The 17178-nt window shown below is 46.4% G+C and overlaps 1 protein-coding gene across 4 annotated transcripts in view; it reads right to left on the reverse strand.

Annotated features, from left to right (window-relative positions):
- The window catches only part of PLSCR3 (phospholipid scramblase 3), a 30417-nt gene that overhangs the window by 4495 nt on the left and 8744 nt on the right, over nucleotides 1-17178 (reverse strand). For 3 of the 4 annotated variants that reach the window (XM_081168136.1, XM_081168138.1, XM_081168137.1), the window contains 5 exons: nucleotides 9295-9572; nucleotides 7006-7048; nucleotides 5564-5784; nucleotides 2994-3155; nucleotides 941-1102 (listed from right to left, as the gene is read on the reverse strand). In XM_081168136.1, coding sequence (XP_081024262.1) covers nucleotides 941-1102; nucleotides 2994-3155; nucleotides 5564-5784; nucleotides 7006-7048; nucleotides 9295-9572 — 866 coding nt within the window. The remainder of the gene's footprint in view (nucleotides 1-940; nucleotides 1103-2993; nucleotides 3156-5563; nucleotides 5785-7005; nucleotides 7049-9294; nucleotides 9573-17178) is intronic. The other variant, XM_081168139.1, reaches the window with a different exon arrangement.

Genomic DNA, 17178 nt, shown 5'->3' on the forward strand with positions numbered 1-17178 from the left:
TTTACCCTTGTATCTTAGTTTTTATGCGGAAATTGTCCAGTTTTGTTATGTCGTTTTTAATTTTTTTTTATAACTAAAGGTAAAGGTAAAGGGACCCCTGACCATTAGGTCCAGTCGTGGCTGACTCTGGGGTTGCGGTGCTCATCTCGCTTTATTGGCCGAGGGAGCCGGCGTACAGCTTCCGGGTCATGTGGCCAGCAGGACTAAGCCGCTTCTGGCCAACCAGAGCAGCGCACGGAAACGCCGTTTACCTTCCTGCTGGAGCGGTACCTATTTATCTACTTGCAGTTTGAGGTGCTTTCGAACTGCTAGGTTGACAGGAGCAGGGACTGAGCAACAGGAGCTCACCCCGTCGCCGGGATTTGAATCGCCGACCTTCTGATCGGCAAGCCCTAGGCTCTGTAGTTTAACCCACAGCGCCACCACCTTCCCTTGCAAATAGCTTTAGATACCTATTAAAAAGGTAAAGGACCCCTGACAGTTAAGTCCAGTCGCAGACGACTCTGGGGTTGCGGCACTCATCTCGCTTTACTGGCCAAGGGAGCCGGCGTACAGCTTCTGGGTCATGTGGCCAGCATGACTAAGCCGCTTCTGGCGAAACAGAGCAGCGCACGGAAACACAGTTTACCTTCCCGCCGGAGTGGTACCTATTTATCTACTTGCACTTTGACGTGCTTTCGAACTGCTAGGTGGGCAGGAGCAGGGACCAAGCAACGGGAGTTCACCCCATCATTGCAGGGATTCAAACCTCTGACCTTCTGATCGGCAAGTCCTAGGCTCTGTGGTTTAACCCACAGCGCCACCCATGTCCCCTTTTTTTAATGACTACTTTGTTATATTTGTAATTATGTAAGCCACCTTTTCGTGTTGTAAGCCGCCTTGAGCGTTCTTTTAACTGCGGAAAGGCGGCGTGCAAATAAACTGATGGTGATGAACTCACAATGAGGAAACACGCTCCCAAAAGCACCGCTTTGATCTTGACATCGAGGTCCATGGGAAACTGGATCCCAAAGTTGTCTGTGTCGGTGAAGACTTCCTTGAGGAGTCCGCTCCACTGCTTGCTGATCCTGCCGACGCCTCGCGATTCGTCGCGGGTCTTCACCTGCAGGAAGGTACAGGGAGGTGCGGTCAGCAACGCAAGCCGTGACATCAGAGGCTCAACACAGGAAGTGGCCTCATAAGCCACCCCGCCGTCCATTCGAAGGAAGTGACCTCACACACCAGCTTCGGAAGCCACTTCCTGTTCCACCCAGGACAGGAACCGACGACTCCAGCTTTGCTTTGGATCAGGGTGGATAAAAATCAATGATTTTAAAAAAAATTTTTTTTTTGAAAAATCTGATTTTTTTTTATTTAAATTGGATTTTTAAAAAATTTAAATCGGATTTTTAAAATAAAATGCTTTTGGAGGAAAAATCTTTCTAAAGATAGTTTTCTGTTTAAGTTACATTATAGTCCAAAGGCTATTCATCAGGAAATAAGGATTTGTTTTAAGGTTTTAATGTGTGCTAAAACTCAGTCTAAATTTGTGTCTGTGTGTGTGTGTGTGTGTGTGTGTGTGTGTGTGTGTGTGTGTGTGTAGTTTAACTACATCAGTTAACAAGCATGGATACATATGCTATAATGTTATTGCTTTAGTTAAATAAATTGTTTAAATTGTTATCAAAGAAATGATTATTTTTCTCCTTCCAACAAAGTACAACAGAAAAGTTGTCCAAATATAAAGTTAACTCATTAAACCTCGCAATAATTTCATAATTATCTGTCTATGTACAGTGGTACCTCGGGTTAATAACTTAATTCGTTCCAGAGGTCCGTTCTTAACCTGAAACAGTTCTTAATCTGAAGCACCACTTTAGTTAATTGGGCCTGCTGCTTCTGCCGCGCTGCTGGAGCACGATTTCTGTTCTCATCCTGAAGCAAAGTTCTTAACTCGAGGTACTATTTCTGGGTTAGCAGAGTCTGTAACCTGAAGCGTATGTAACCCGAGGTACCACTGTAAATCTAAATCAAATAAGTGTTGGAAATGTGAAGAGAAAGACGGTTCCTTTTATCATATGTGGTGTTCCTGCGGTAAGATTAAGGCTTACTGGGAAATGATATACAACAAAATGAAAAAGATTTTTCAAAATAACGTTTGGAAAGAAAACAACCAGAAGCTTTTATTTTGGGAATTATAGGGACAGAACTACCTACACACACACACACACACACACACACACACACACACCGAGATTTACATTGTTGGCAAAGGGCACTTTGCACATGCTCAGAAGCCGTGCATCCTCTGGAGAAGAAAGACGTGGTGGGGCAAGCAAGAAGATTTGGCCCGTACATTAGAATAGTGCATAGCTGTCAACGTTTCTCTTTTTTTAAGGGAAATTCCCTTACTCTGAATAGGATTCCTCTCAAGAAAAGGGAAAAGTTGACAGCTATGGAATAGTGAGCATCCTTATGAACGATTGCCCAAAATTTAAGTACAGCTCAAAATGCCATTTGCTCTTGAGTAGACCGTGAGGTGTGATGTACAGTGGTACCTCGGGTTGCATACGCTTCAGGTTACAGACTCCGCTAACCCATAAATAGTACCTCGGGTTAAGAACTTTGCTTCAGGATGAGAACAGAAATCATGCTCCGGCGGCAGCAGGAGGCCCCATTAGCTAAAGTGGTGCTTCAGGTTAAGAACAGTTACAGGTTAAGAACGGACCTCCGGAACGAATTAAGTACTTAACCCGAGGTACCACTGTATACATTTTGGCCAGTTTGTGCGAAGCTTCGCCACTTCTTCAGCCTCTGTGGCTAACCGTCATGGCCGCATCAAAGGCGACCAATATGGCGGCCTTGCGGGACGTCACTCGCTGTCATGGCTGCCACCTCACAGCTGATTTAGCGGTTGGGTACCATATCGAAGTGCCCTTCGCCAACAATGTAAATCTCGGTGTGTGTGTGTGTGTGTAGAAATTTCCCACACTGCCACGCGCTCCCGTGAGCACCTCAAAGTTGACGTCTCCGCCACAGCTGCAGGCGAAGCAAGGCCCCAGAACGCGAAGCACCGTCTCCTTCTCGACGTTCTGGATGGAGAACTTGGGGTTGAAGGGGTGCCACGTCTGAACCACGTACCCGATGGTGGTGCCTGGTGGGCACTGAACTTCCAGCTGCGGGGAGAAGAGAACAGTTTTGCGTGTTAAATTGCTGTTCTAGGGGTTGCTTTTATTTTTTTATTTTATTAATATTTTATTAAATTTATCAGTGAAAAAATTCAGAAAAGATACAAAAACAGAAAAATACAAAGTCAAAATACAAAAATACAAACATTAAGCACAAAAAAGAAGAAAAAAGAAGAAAAACGCATAAAGGAAAAACAAAACTCCCTCTTTTTTAATTTCTCATCTTTAGTTAACTTATTTTCCTGACTTCCTCACGCCTCCCTTTTTTGTATCCCTTTTTTAAAATTAGTTCAGCAAATTCATATCCAATTCGTTTATCTATTATCAGTCCCATCTTACATTTTACCTTGTTGCTAGAACCCCTTCAGTTCATTTCAACTATCACCAGCATTCAAAAATTTTACAGTGTTTCTGTAAATAAATTTTAAATTTCCTCCAATCTCCTTCCACCAGCTCTTCTCCCTGGTCTCGGATTCTGCCAGTCATTTCCGCTAGGGGTTTTTTTTTAAAAGTCTGGAACGGATCAATCCGTTTTGCATTTCAGTCATACCTCGGGTTGAATACGCTTCGAGTTGAGCACGTTCGAGTTGTGCTCTGCAGCAACCCGGAAGTAACTTCTGGGTTTCGCCGCTTGCGCATGTACAGACGCTCAAAATGACGTCATGCGCATGTGCAGAAGCGGCGAAAAGCAACGCATGCATGCGCAGACGTGCTGTTGCTAGTTATGTTTGCTTATAGATGCTTCTAGATTTGTATCTAGAGGTACCACTGTACTTTCTATGGGTAACTGAGTGCCTTGGTTTTGGAATGCTTTGGTTTCGGAACAGACTCCGGGAACAGATTACCGTATTTTTTGCTCCATAAGAGGCACTTTTCCCCTCCTAAAAAGTAAGGGGAAATGTGTGTGCATCTTATGGAGCGAATGCAGGGGGGAGGCAAGCGGGAAAAGCCCCCAAAAGCCGCACACTGACGAGGCAGGCAGTCCCTTCTCCCACCTTGTAGAAAAGCCCGCAGGAGCCGCGCACCCTTTAAAGAGCATGCAGTTCTTGGGGGCTTTTCCCCGGGCTGCCCTTCTCCCTCCTGTGGAAAAGCCTGCAAGGGCCGCACACACGCTCCATGCGGCTCGTGAAAGGGAGCGCTGAGCAGAGCCTGGGATGCATACTGGCTCTGCTCAGCGCTCCCTTAAAAAAAATATTTTTCTTGCATTCCCCTTCTAAAAACTAGGTGCGTCTTATGGTCAGGTGCATCTTATGGAGCGAAGAATATGGTGCGTTTGAGAACCAAGGTACCACTGTACTCACCTTTTCCCCAAACCAAAAAGTCCCAAACATTGCAAACTCGTAAGCGAGTCCCTCCCTCCTTTTGATCATTTTGCCCTTTTCGGAACCCTTCCCAACTCTTTTAACAACATCCTCTAAATTCTAAATTATATTCCGGAAACTTGGAAGATCTCGAGGGGCCAAAGAAAGTGGTTGTATCGCGCTATATTAGAAGCAAAAAAAACCCCTTGTTTGGATGAACTGGAAGAGTCGCAAAGAGATTCCACTGCGCATATGGCTTGATAATATGGACAGATTAGCTACGTACGAAAAATTGCTTGTTGGCGCAAAATAAGAATGGAGAAATACGAAGAAATTTGGAACAAATATCTAAGTGACAAGGCGGATAACAGTGGGAAATAGAGGAGGGAGAGAGTGGTGATAGGGATATTAAAGGTAAAGGTGAAGGGACCCCTGACCATTAGGTCCAGTCGTGGCCGACTCTGGGATAGCGGCGCTCATCTCGCTTTACTGGCTGAAGGAGCCGGCGTACAGTTTCCGGGTCATGTGGCCAGCATGACTAAGCCGCTTCTGGCGAACCAGAGCAGCGCACAGAAATGCCGTTTACCTTCCTGCCAGAGCGGTACCTATTTATCTACTTGCACTTTGACATGCTTTCAAACTGCTAGGTTGGCAGGAGCAGGGACTGAGCAGCGGGAGCTCACCCCGTCATTGCGGGGATTCGAACCGCCGACCTTCTGATCGGCAAGTCCTAGGCTCTGTGGTTTAACCCACAGCGCCACCCGCGTCCCATAGGGATATTACTGTATCTTTTTAAAAAAATAAACAAAAAACAATACAGTGGATGCTCGGGTTGCGAACGTGATCCGTGCAGGATGCACATTCGCAACTCGCAGCGGCACGTCTGCGCACATGCGGGTTGCGATTCGGCGCTTCTGCGCATGCACGACTGCCGAAACCCAGAAGTAACCCCTTCTGGTACTTCTGGGTTTCGGCGGTCTGTAACCCGAAAAAACGCAACCTGAAGCGTCTGTAACCCGTGGTATGACTGTATCCTCTTTGAGGCAAGGCAACCAGAACGTCACACGGCATGGACCGGCCAGGCGCACTGCTCACCTCCTGAAGGCAACAAGGAAACCAGCAGCTAACACATTTCAGGGGGCGCACCATGCGCAGGACCTCCCGTCCCGCCGGGTCGTCCAGCCGCATGGAAAAGCGCCGCAGGGATCCGCAACAGTTTCGCGTGCAGCAGTCGTTCTGCTCCTGGGCGTGGAAGATGTGCTGTCCCAGGCTGTTGCGCACTTCGTACTTGTTGTTGCCTTCAAAGCCTATGAACGCTGGGGAGGGAAAGAGGGGGGAGAAATGGTGTCACTTACAGTGATGCAACAGGCTGGCGGGCTCATGCGCCACCATCGACGGCCTTCCACGGCAACCTCTTTTCTTTTTTATTTATATATGCTTTTCAGATCTATACATTTCACTGATTTTACAATCATTTTGACACAGAATCCTAGAGTTGGAAGAGACCACAAGGGCCATCGAGTCCAACCCCCTGCCAAGCAGGAAACACCATCAGAGCACTCCTGACATATGGTTGTCAAGCCTCTGCTTAAAGACCTCCAAAGTAGGAGACTCCACCACACTCCTTGGCAGCAAATTCCACTGTCGAACAGCTCTTACTGTCAGGAAGTTCTTCCTAATGTTTAGGTGGAATCTTCTTTCTTGTAGTTTGGATCCATTGCTCCGTGTCCGCTTCTCTGGAGCAGCAGAAAACAACCTTTCTCCCTCCTCTATGTGACATCCTTTTATATCTTTGAACATGGCTATCATATCACCCCTTAACCTCCTCTTCTCCAGGCTAAACATGCCCAGCTCCCTTAGCCGTTCCTCATAAGGCATCGTTTCCAGGCCTTGGACCATTTTGGTTGCCCTCCTCTGGACACGTTCCAGTTGGTCAGTGTCCTTCTTGAATTGTGGTGCCCAGAACTGGACACAGTACTCCAGGTGAGGTCTGACCAGAGCAGAATACAGTGGCACTATTACTTCCCTTGATCTAGATGCTATACTCCTATTGATGCAGCCCACTATTGATGCAGACACTTTTAAAGCTTGTCTTCCTTCCCCCTCTTTCTGCGGTTCCAAAGTGGTTTCCAAATAAGATAAAACAAGAAGACGATCAATACGAAAAATTAATGGAAATAATCTGAGACTTTTGGAAAGCTGAAACAGCAACAGACTAAGATTAAAATTCACAACAGCATTTCTAAGCAACTGGTTTTGTTTAACCAAGAACATTTTTAGCAGGTGCCAAAAAGAGCACAGCGAAGGCACCTTTCTGATATCAAGTGGCAGGGAGTTCCAAGGCTCACCAACGAGCTCCGTGGCCAAGTGGGGACATCTGAATTTAAACATCTGAATTACACCGCCACAGCACCCAAATCTCAAACTAGAGAGCAGGCCCTCTGTGCATAAGCTTTAACAACAAAACTTTGGTCCAGATTTAGGAAACCACTTCCTGGTGGACTCTGAACGCCAAATCTCCGCCATTCGTCTCTCACCTTCCACAAGCTCCACTTTCTGGTGTATCAAAATTTGGTCAACCTGAGGAGACAGAGGCCACAAAAATCAGTGAAAAATAAAAATTGTGTGTCTCCCCCCACCTCAAAAAAAGGGGGAAAAAATAATCCACAACATAGACCTAGGCCACATGCATTTAAAAGCACTGTGATGCCGGTTTCAACCATCCTGGCTTCTCCCAAAATATAGTCTGGGAATTATAGTTTTTTGAGGCACCCCCATTCCCCTCAGAGAGCTAGAATTCCCAGAGTTCCCTGGGAAGAAAAATGGAAGACGGTATCACTCTGGGAACTGCAGCTGTTCGAAGGGGAACAGGGAGGTCTCCTACTAACACCCCAATGAAACTATAGCTCCCAGAATTTTACGGGGGAAGCCGTGTCTGTTTAAAGAGGTATCCTAGCGATTTAAACATATGGCATTTCTAAGCCTGAAAAGATGGACTCCCTTGTCATTTCTGAACCCGGACACTCCCCGATTTAGATACACGGTTCAGCTCAGCTGACCTCACCTGGCAGCTTTCAACAGGGGCCACACCTGAGCCTCTATCTTCAAGAGCAGGTGTGACCTGTTTGTGTAGTGGTCATGTAGGATTGCTATGAGGAATTATGAAAAATGAAGCGAGTCGAGACTTCCGGTCAGCGCCAGCGTTTAATGGCGGACATCCCTCCGAGCTCCGGAGGGAGTCTGCTTCGCGGGTTCGGGTCCTGCCGCTACGGCGAAGCGGGGACCCTCAGAAATCGCAGGCGGTGAAGCCTGGGAATGAGGAGACTCGGCGGGTACCTTTGCGCCCCCCCCGAAGCCAGGAAGAAGCGGTGAAAGCATCGCTTTGACTGGGTTTGGGTCATGGACATGATTTCTGATCCATCCCACAAGCATCTCTGCCTCATTTTCTCTATGCCTGACAGTCACGTGTAATAAATAATAATAATAATAATAATAATAATAATAATAATAATAATAATAATAATAATAATAATAATATATTTATACCCTGTCCATCTGGCTGAGCTACCCCAGCCACTCTGGGCGGCTCCCAATTGAGTGTTAAAAACAATACAACATTAAATATTAAAAACTGCCTTCAGGTGTCTTTTGAAGATAGGATAGCTGCTTATTTCCTTGACATCTGGTGGGAGGGTGTTCCACAGGGCGGGCGCCACCACCGAGAAGGCCCTCTGCCTGGTTCCCTGTAACCTCACTTCTCGCAGGGAGGGAACCGCCAGAAGGCCCTCGGAGCTGGACCTCAGTGTCCGGGCTGAACGATGGGGGTGGAGACGCTCCTTCAGGTCTACTGGGCCTTTGAGGCCATTTAGGGCTTTCAAGGTCAGCACCAACACTTTGAATTGTGCTCGGAAATGTACTGGGAGCCAATGTAGATCTCTCAGGACCGGTGTTATGTGGTCCCGGCGGCCACTCCCAGTCCCCAGTCTGGCTGCCGCATTCTGGATTAGTTGTAGTTTCCAGGTCACCTTCAAAGGTAGCCCCACGTAGAGCGCATGGCAGTGGTCCAAGCGGGAGGTAACCAGAGCATGCACCACTTTGGCCAGACAGTCTGCGGGCAGGGAGGGTCTCATCCTGTGTACCAGATGGAGCTGGTAGACAGCCGTCCTGGACACAGAATTAACCTGCGCCTGTGTAAAGCATTCTAACACAAACTATACGCTGATCTCCGCCAGCAATTTCTAGATCAACTCTGTATCCCCAAATGGAAACCAGAGATGGAGGTCATACATTTTCTATTACTGAGGAATGATCAGGAGCTCATCGAGTTAGTGGCTAAATATCTCTATTTGGTTTTTTGTCGTCAAAATACACCGCAGACGTCTGACCTCCCTGGAGACAAAGATGTGGCGATAGATTGCTCTGCCTCCTTTTTTCTTTTAGCAAATGTTTTGCACCGCTGGGGAAGTGGCAATTTGTTTTGGATGTGATGCCAATAAAAGGTTTGAAAGCAAAAGTAATCTCGGGGTCGTGGGTTCGAGGAAAAGATTGGGTTGGACTAGATGACCCTTCCATCTCTGCCTGGGACCACGGAGACCTGAGCGTAGCCACCGATAGCCCTCTCCTCCACCTCCACGAATTTGTCCCATCCTCTTTCAAAGCCGTCCTTGCCTCCTGTGGCGGGTAGTTCCACAGGTTAATGGCGCACGAAGCGGAAGAAGGGTGTGAGCCGTCCCTCTCAAGCTGCTCAAGATCCTTTCGGCCGGAGAAGCCGGAGGGTGAAGGCAGGGAAAAGCGCGAGGCCCGGCGGCTGGGATATGGACCCTTACCTGCGCCAGGTACTCAAGGCCGGGAGGGATGCTGCTGGCCACGGGCAGATAGGGGGTGATGCCCGCATGGGGGTCCGGAGCTTGGTGGTGGTGGGGCGTCGCGGCGTGATCCCGAAAGGCACGAGGAGGCGGCTGGGGGGGAATTATTTGCCCCGCTGGAGGGCTGCCGGCTGGATAGACGTTGAACCCAGGGCTCGGCGCCGTGGGGACAGGGTGAGGTTGGTGTATGGGGTATGGGGGAGATGCAGTGGGATATCCGGGCTGTGGAACGTGGTACCCTATGGGATGGGGGGAGAGAGAGAGGGAGAGAGAAAGAGAGAGAGAGATTGTTTAAGACTCATCTACACCCGCAAATCCTTTAAAAAAATAAACATTACTGTGCCTTTAAGAAACAAATGTTATATTGTTGTTGTTTTAGAATTCTTATTAAATTAGGACATTCATTTAAACCAGGCTTCCTCAACTTCGGCCCTCCAGATGTTTTGGGACTACAACTCCCATGATCCCTAGCTAGCAGGACCAGTGGTCAGGGATGATGGGAATTGTAGTCTCAAAACATCTGAAGGCAGAGGTTGAGGAAGCCTGGTTTAAATGAATATCCTAATTTGTAAAACAGAGAATTTAGTAAGAATTATAAAACAGTTATAGCCTTTCAGCTAGGAATCCCAGAACCGTGGCCCAGGAAGCGATCGCCCACGTCCAACAGGTAGAGCGTGATAGATCACTGGATGTCTGTGGTGGATCACTGGTAGATCACTGGCTCCCCGCAAAGAAGCTCTACAACTTTGCCCCCCTAAAAAAAGCTCAACAGTTTTGCCCTGCACCCCAAAGAAACGTGGTAAAAAAAGTTCAACAATTTTGACTTGAACCCCTAAAAAACAGGGCTTTCCTTCCTGGACTTAAAAAAGGGGAATAGATTACTGCCAGTTTTTAACTCTGAGTAGATCACAGTCTCTTCGGAGTTGGTCACCCCTAGCACAGTGAGGAGGAACTAAAGAACCTTTTAATGAGGGTGAAAGAGGAGAGCGCAAAATATGGTCTGAAGCTCAACATCAAAAAAACGAAGATCATGGCCACTGGGCCCATCACCTCCTGGCAAACAGAAGGGGAAGAAATGGAGGCAGTGAGAGATTTTACTTTCTTGGGCTGCACGATCACTGCAGATGGTGACAGCAGCCACGAAATTAAAAGACGCCTGCTCCTTGGGAGAAAAGCAATGAGAAACCTAGACAGCATCTTAAAAAGCAGAGACATCACCTTGCCAACAAAGATCCGTATAGTAAAAGCTCTGGTTTTCCCAGTAGTGATGTATGGAAGTGAGAGCTGGACCATAAAGAAGGCTGATGGCCGAAGAATGGATGCTTTTGAATTCTGGTGCTGGAGGAGACTCTTGAGAGTCCCATGGACTGCAAGAAGATCAAACCTCTCCATTCTGAAGGAAATCAGCCCTGAGTGCTCACTGGAAGGACGGATCCTGAAGCTGAGGCTCCAAGACTTTGGCCACCTCATGAGAAGAGAAGACTCCCTGGAAAAGACCCTGATGTTGGGAAAGATGGAGGGCACAAGGGGAAGGGGACAACAGAGAATGAGATGGTGGGACAGTGTTCGCAAAGCTACCAGCATGAGTTTGACCAAACTGCGGGAGGCAGTGGAAGACAGGAGGGCCTGGCGTGCTCTGGTCCAGGGGGTCACGAAGAGTCGGACACGACTAAATGACTAAACAACAAGAGCGCAACCCACTGCGAGACGGAAATTGCAGCTTAAAAGATCCCCTGCTTTATAACCTCCATCAAAGAAGGAGAGCTGTGACCCCAAAACCTCTTCTCTTTCCATGGTTCATTTTGCATATCACAAATCCCTGCATATTTTACAAAAAACTAAACCATTCAGTCTTCCATTATTAATTCCACCAAAATTTATTTACACTGCTGGATTTATCTTGATGCTGCCAGGGTTTTCAAATCTACACAATCTCCCCCCATATATTCAATACAGTGGTGCCCCGCAAGACGAATGCCTCGCAAGACGAAAAACTCGCTAGACGAAAGGGTTTTGCGGTTTTTGAGCTGCTTCGCAAGACGAATTTCCCTATGGGCTTGCTTCGCAAGACGAAAACGTCTTGCAAGTTTGTTTCCTTTTTCTTAACACCGTTAATACAGTTGCGACTTGACTTCGAGGAGCAACTCATAGAACATGGTGTAGTAGCCTTTTTTTGAGGTTTTTGGTGATTTTTGAAGCTTTTCCAAAACTTTTCCGACACCGTGCTTCGCAAGATGGAAAATTCGCTAGACGAAAAAACTCGCGGAACGAATTAATTTCCTCTTAGCCCCAAAATGGAAAACGAGCGAGGTCCCTGCCAAAGAAGGTCGGCAACTTAAACTGATGGAATATGCGCAGCTTGCGGACTTAACGTATAGAATAGGAGAACAAGAAGAACATACATTTAAAGAAGATTGGAAAACGTTTATTGAATATATGGGAAATATATTAATGCGGGCAGCATTAAGATAAATCCAACAGTGCAAATAAGTTTTGATGGAGGCAATAATGGAATACTGAATGGTATAGTTTTTGTCAAATATGCAGGGATTTGTGATAGGTAAAATGAACCATGGAAAGAGAAGGGAAGTCACCGATACGTTTAAATTGTAAAACAGAAAATTTAATAAAAATTATATAAAAAGAAAGAAATACAGAATGGGAAAAATGGAGAGGTGTAAAAAATCACAAAAACCACAGCCTCAGTGTCCCCCTTAAACCAAGCAACCAAAAATAAATATTCCTGCCGAAAGATGCATATTATAAAAAGCAAACCATAGTTGTGTCTATAAGAAGAATATTCTAAGCTCCACAGTTGGGTAATACCTTTATTAGGGTCAACCTGAGAAGCCACAAAAAGGGGGGCAAGCTTTAGAATTTCCCAGATAATTTATGGAGAACTTGAAAGCACACTTCTGTGACTTTTTTGTTTCCCCTTATTTTTTTTTAAAAAGGTCTTTAAACGGCTTGCAACTTCCTAGCTGAAACTGGGGGTTCCAGGTCAGACGGGAGCTGGGCTGGGGAGGGGGCAAAAGGAAAGGTTTTGCGGGAGCTCCTGAAAGAGCGATCGGAGGAGTTGACGCGTGTTAGGAGGAGGAAATACACAGAAATGGCAGGGAGGAGAAAGCTGAAAACAAAGAAAAAGGAAATTGCAAATGGAAAGCAGGGAGGAGTCACGGCCGGGGAGGAAGTGTGAGCAGGTCATGAGCTTAAAATATTTTTCTTTCATAAAAAGGAGTGTTCAGGATGCTATTGATGTTCTTTGGGCAGCTATTTTAGGGTGGAGGGCAAAGTCCAGTGGGGACACCTTCATCGTCCCGCCCAGGGCTGGATTTAGGTTTGATGAGGCCCTAAGCCAGGGGTCAGCTAACTTTTTTTGCAGGGGGCTGGTCCACTGTCCCTCAGACCTTGTGGGGGGCCGGACTATATTTTGAAGGGGGGGGGAGAATGAATTTGTTTGCCACACAAATAACCCAGAGATGCATTTTAAATAAAAGGGCACGTTCTACTCATGTAAAAACACGCTGATTCCTGGACCGCCCGTGGGCCGGATTTAGAAGGCGATTGGGCCGGATCCTGGCCCCAGGCCTTAGTTTGCCTACCCATGCCCTAAGCTACTGAAAGTAATGGAGCCCTTTATATGTCCAGCTGTCCTTTGTCAACAACAAATTTTCACTTTTTTGTGTGCTGAACATATGCTATATGGTAATTGATGGACCTCATAGGTATCTCAAGCCATTTGCCCATGTTGCCCTGCAACCAGTCCATGCAGAATTTAGGCACCCTATAATAGAAAGGAGAAAACCAGTGATATTTTAGGGAGCAGGCGAGCAGGCGGGGCCCATGACTTACATCATAGGAGCCTACACAACACAAAACACTGTTGCTGTACGTAGGTTTATATTTCATTTGTTTTTTATCTTACATTTTGGAAATGTACACCCAGGTTTTTCCCACCTTTAAAATTTTTGGGAGCTATAGCTTGTATAAAGGTAAAGGGACCCCTGACCATTAGGTCCAGTTGTGGCCGACTCTGGGGTTGCGGCGCTCATCTCGCTTTATTGGCCGAGGGAGCCGGCGTACAGCTTCCGGGTCATTTGGCCAGCATGAGTAAGCCGCTTCTGGCAAACCAGAGCAGCGCACGGAAACACTGTTTACCTTCCCGCTAGAGTGGTACCTATTTATCTACTTGCACACTGACGTGCTTTCGAACTGCTAGGTCGGCAGGAGCTGGGACCGAGCAACGGGAGCTCACCCCGTCGTGGGGGTTTGAACCGCTGACCTTCTGATCGGCAAGTCCTAGGCTCTGTGGCTTAACCCACAGCGCCACCCGCGTCCCTACCCTATATATAGAAAGGAGCAAACCAGTGATATTTTAGGGAGCAGGAGAGCAGGCGGGGCCCATTACTTACATCTAGGAGCCAACACAACACAAAACACTGTTGCTGTAGGTAGGCTTATACCGTATTTTTCGCTCTATAAGATGCACCAGACCATAAGACGCACCTAGTTTTTGGAGGAGGAAAACAAGGGGGGGGGGAATCTGAATCTCAGAAGCCAGAACAGCAAGAGCTTCTGGCTTCTGGGATAGCTGCGCAGCCTGCATTCGCTCCGTAAGACGCACACACATATTTCCCCTTACTTTTTCGGAGGGACAAAGTGAGTCTTATAGAGAAAAAAATACGGTATTTCATTTGCTTTTTATCTTACATTTTGGAAATGTACATCCAGGGTTCCCCCCCTTTAATTTTTGGGGGGCCCCAAAGAGAGGGGGCCCTAAACTATAGCTTGTTTAGCTTATACCGAAATCCGGCACTGAGAAGGCGACTTGCAGGCGTCTCAGGTAAGTTAAAATAGCCGGAGGGGGGGGGAGAGAGAGCAGACAGTGACGCAGCCCCCTGCGCTCAAATCCTGCCCAGCCGCATTCCAGCTATGCCCCGTCACAATAGGCCTTGCCCTGCCCCAGGGAAAGGGGTGGCAAACATCACAGCTGACTTGGGTGGGGCTGCAGCGGCGCCTCTTTTCATGCCCCGTTGCCCATGTCTGCTGCAAAGACGGGAATCGCAAGTTCCGCCTCTCCGGTTCCTCTCCAAATCCCTTTTCTTTTCTCTTCCTTGCCCACTGAACGGGAGAAGTGCTTCCTGGATCAGGCCAGCCAGCCCAGGATCCAGTCCCCCCCCCGGGGGGGGGGTGTTCAAGCAGATGCCTCTTCTGGGAAACCCGCAATAGGATTCGAACACAAGACCCGCTCTCCTCTCCTGAGGTTTCTAGCAACCGGCTTTCGGAAGCATTTACAGCCTCCAACTGCAAAGGCAGAATACAGCCATCCTCGCTAGTAGCCATCAATAGCTCTTTCCTACTCCATGAATTGATTTAATTCTCTTTTATAGCCATCCTAGTTGGTGGACATTGCTGCCTCCTGTGGCAGGGAGTTCCACAGTTCCATCTGCCTGAACTTTATTTCCTCTGCCCCAAATCTTCCAACATTCAGCGGATTGATTGTGAGACTGCGGAAATGGATAAAAGCCCCCCATCCAAACAATGACTATCATCAGTGCAGGGAAGGAATTTTTATTGTTATTATTATTTTATCATCTACAATACTGTCTTATTTATTTTATAGTACAGTCCATTGATTCTTGCTTTCATTTTATGGAGCAACGGTCTCATTAGATAACAAAATTCATGTTAAATTGCTGTTTTAGGGGTTGTTTTTAAATGTCCGGAGTGGATTAATTCGTTTTGCGTGACTTTCTATGGGTAATTGAGTGCTTTGGTTTTGGAACGGACTTCCAGAACGGGTTAAGTTTGAGCACCAAGGTACCACTGTACAAAGACTGTCGCAGAATTGGCATAAAGACCCAAAGGGCAAAGGCGATTAAGACGGGCGAGGAGAGAGAACACGACATTTGCATATTTTAGGAATCAGCATTTGGCAACCTTGAGGTTCCTTGGAGGAGAAGCAGCCAAGACTGCAGATTCAGAGGTGATTTTTGGTTTGAGTTGGACAGGCACCTCCAAAGGACATCTAGTCCAACCCTCATCTGGTTCCATTTTCGAACGCAAGATGTCGCTGCCTTACATATTTTGTTGTTGGTTAGTCGTTTAGTCGTGTCCGCCTCTTTGTGACCCCCTGGACCAGAGCACGCCAGGCCCTCCTGTCTTCCACTGCCTCCCGCAGTTTGGTCAAACTCATGCTGGTAGCTTCGAGAACACTGTGCCACCATCTCGTCCTCCGTCGTCCCCTTTTCCTTGTGCCCTCCATCTTTCCCAACATCAGGGTCTTTTCCAGGGAGTCTTCTCTTCTCATGAGGTGGCCAAAGTCTTGGAGCCTCAGCTTCAGGATCTGTCCTTCCAGTGAGCACTCAGGGCTGATTTCCTTCAGAATGGAGAGGTTGGATCTTCTTGCAGTCCATGGGACTCTCCAGAGTCTCCTCCAGCACCAGAATTCAAAAGCATCCATTCTTCGGCGATCAGCCTTCTTGATGGTCCAGCTCTCACTTCCATCCATCACTACTGGGAAAACCATGGCTTTAACTATACGGACCTTTGCTGGCAAGGTGATGTCTCTACTTTTCAAGATGCTGTCTAGGTTTGTCATTGCTTTTCTCCCAAGAAGCAGGCGTCTTTTAATTTCGTGGCTGCTGTCACCATCTGCAGTGATCATGGAGCCCAAGAAAGTAAAATCTCTCACTGCCTTACTCATGACATGCAAAGCGAGATACGTCACGCCTTTATTTGTTATAATTGTGGTGATTATGGCATACAGCTGATGAAAACCCCAAATTAACAATCTCAGAAAATTAGAATATTGTGAAAAGGTGCAATAGCTATTCAATCCATAACACCTGCAATGGGTTCATCACAATTATAACAAATAAAGGCGTGACATATTTCGCTTTGGATGTCATGAGTCTATCTCATATATCAGTTTCACCTTTTAAGTTGAATTACCAAAATAAATGAACTTCTCCACGATATTCTAATTTTTCTTGCAATATTAAAGATATGTAATCACTTGAAATAATCAATTAGGCTTAGGACTAAATTGGGATTAAATAAATAAATAAGAAAATGTACGATAAGAAAAGTTAGGAAACATGATTTTGACTGTGATATGGTTTTATGAAATAATGATATTAGAAACTGCTATATATAATTACTAAGAAATTCAGATGGAAGAGACTTGAGGAAGTCAAGCAATATGTCTATGAAGATGGATTTTAATTAATTAACTAACTTTTAGTTTATGTGGTGATTTGATGTATTTTATGTTTTTCTTTTCGTTTTTTTCTTTTTTATTATTGTTAACTCTTTTGTTATGTCTTTGTATGAAAAATAATAAATATTATTGTGATATTCTAATTTTTCGAGTTTCACCTGCACAATTCTATGAGAAAGAGAGATCAAAGTAGTATTAAATAGGCACACAATAATTATCAGCGCTGTGTTCCGATTTTTGTGCATGCGGACAATGTATTCGAGGCAAGATTCCGGAAGCAAGTTATCGACCGCCTAGCTACGAGGCCAGTTTACGCAAAGAAATCAAACGCATCCAAGCTTTCTGCCATTTGGCTGTGCAACTGCTTGCGTCGTGCAAATTTAACTGCCTTATCGGAGGCCAATATATAGATTTCCCGAGGGCTGAAATCCACTTTGCATCCTCTGAAAAGAGCGATTTTGCAAAACAGCTGGGTTGGATTTAACTTTAAATACACTGCCCTCGCGTAAGGATTCCTCCCCGCCCAAAATATACGTGCAAGTTGCTACTTATGTGGGGAACGGTTCCTTCGTTTCCTCCGTAATTTAGCAACATAATTAAAAAGCAAGGTAAGGCAGGGATGA

The sequence above is a fragment of the Podarcis bocagei genome (genome assembly GCF_964188305.1).
Source record: "Podarcis bocagei genome assembly, chromosome: 13".
Taxonomy (NCBI): Eukaryota; Metazoa; Chordata; class Lepidosauria; order Squamata; family Lacertidae; genus Podarcis; species Podarcis bocagei.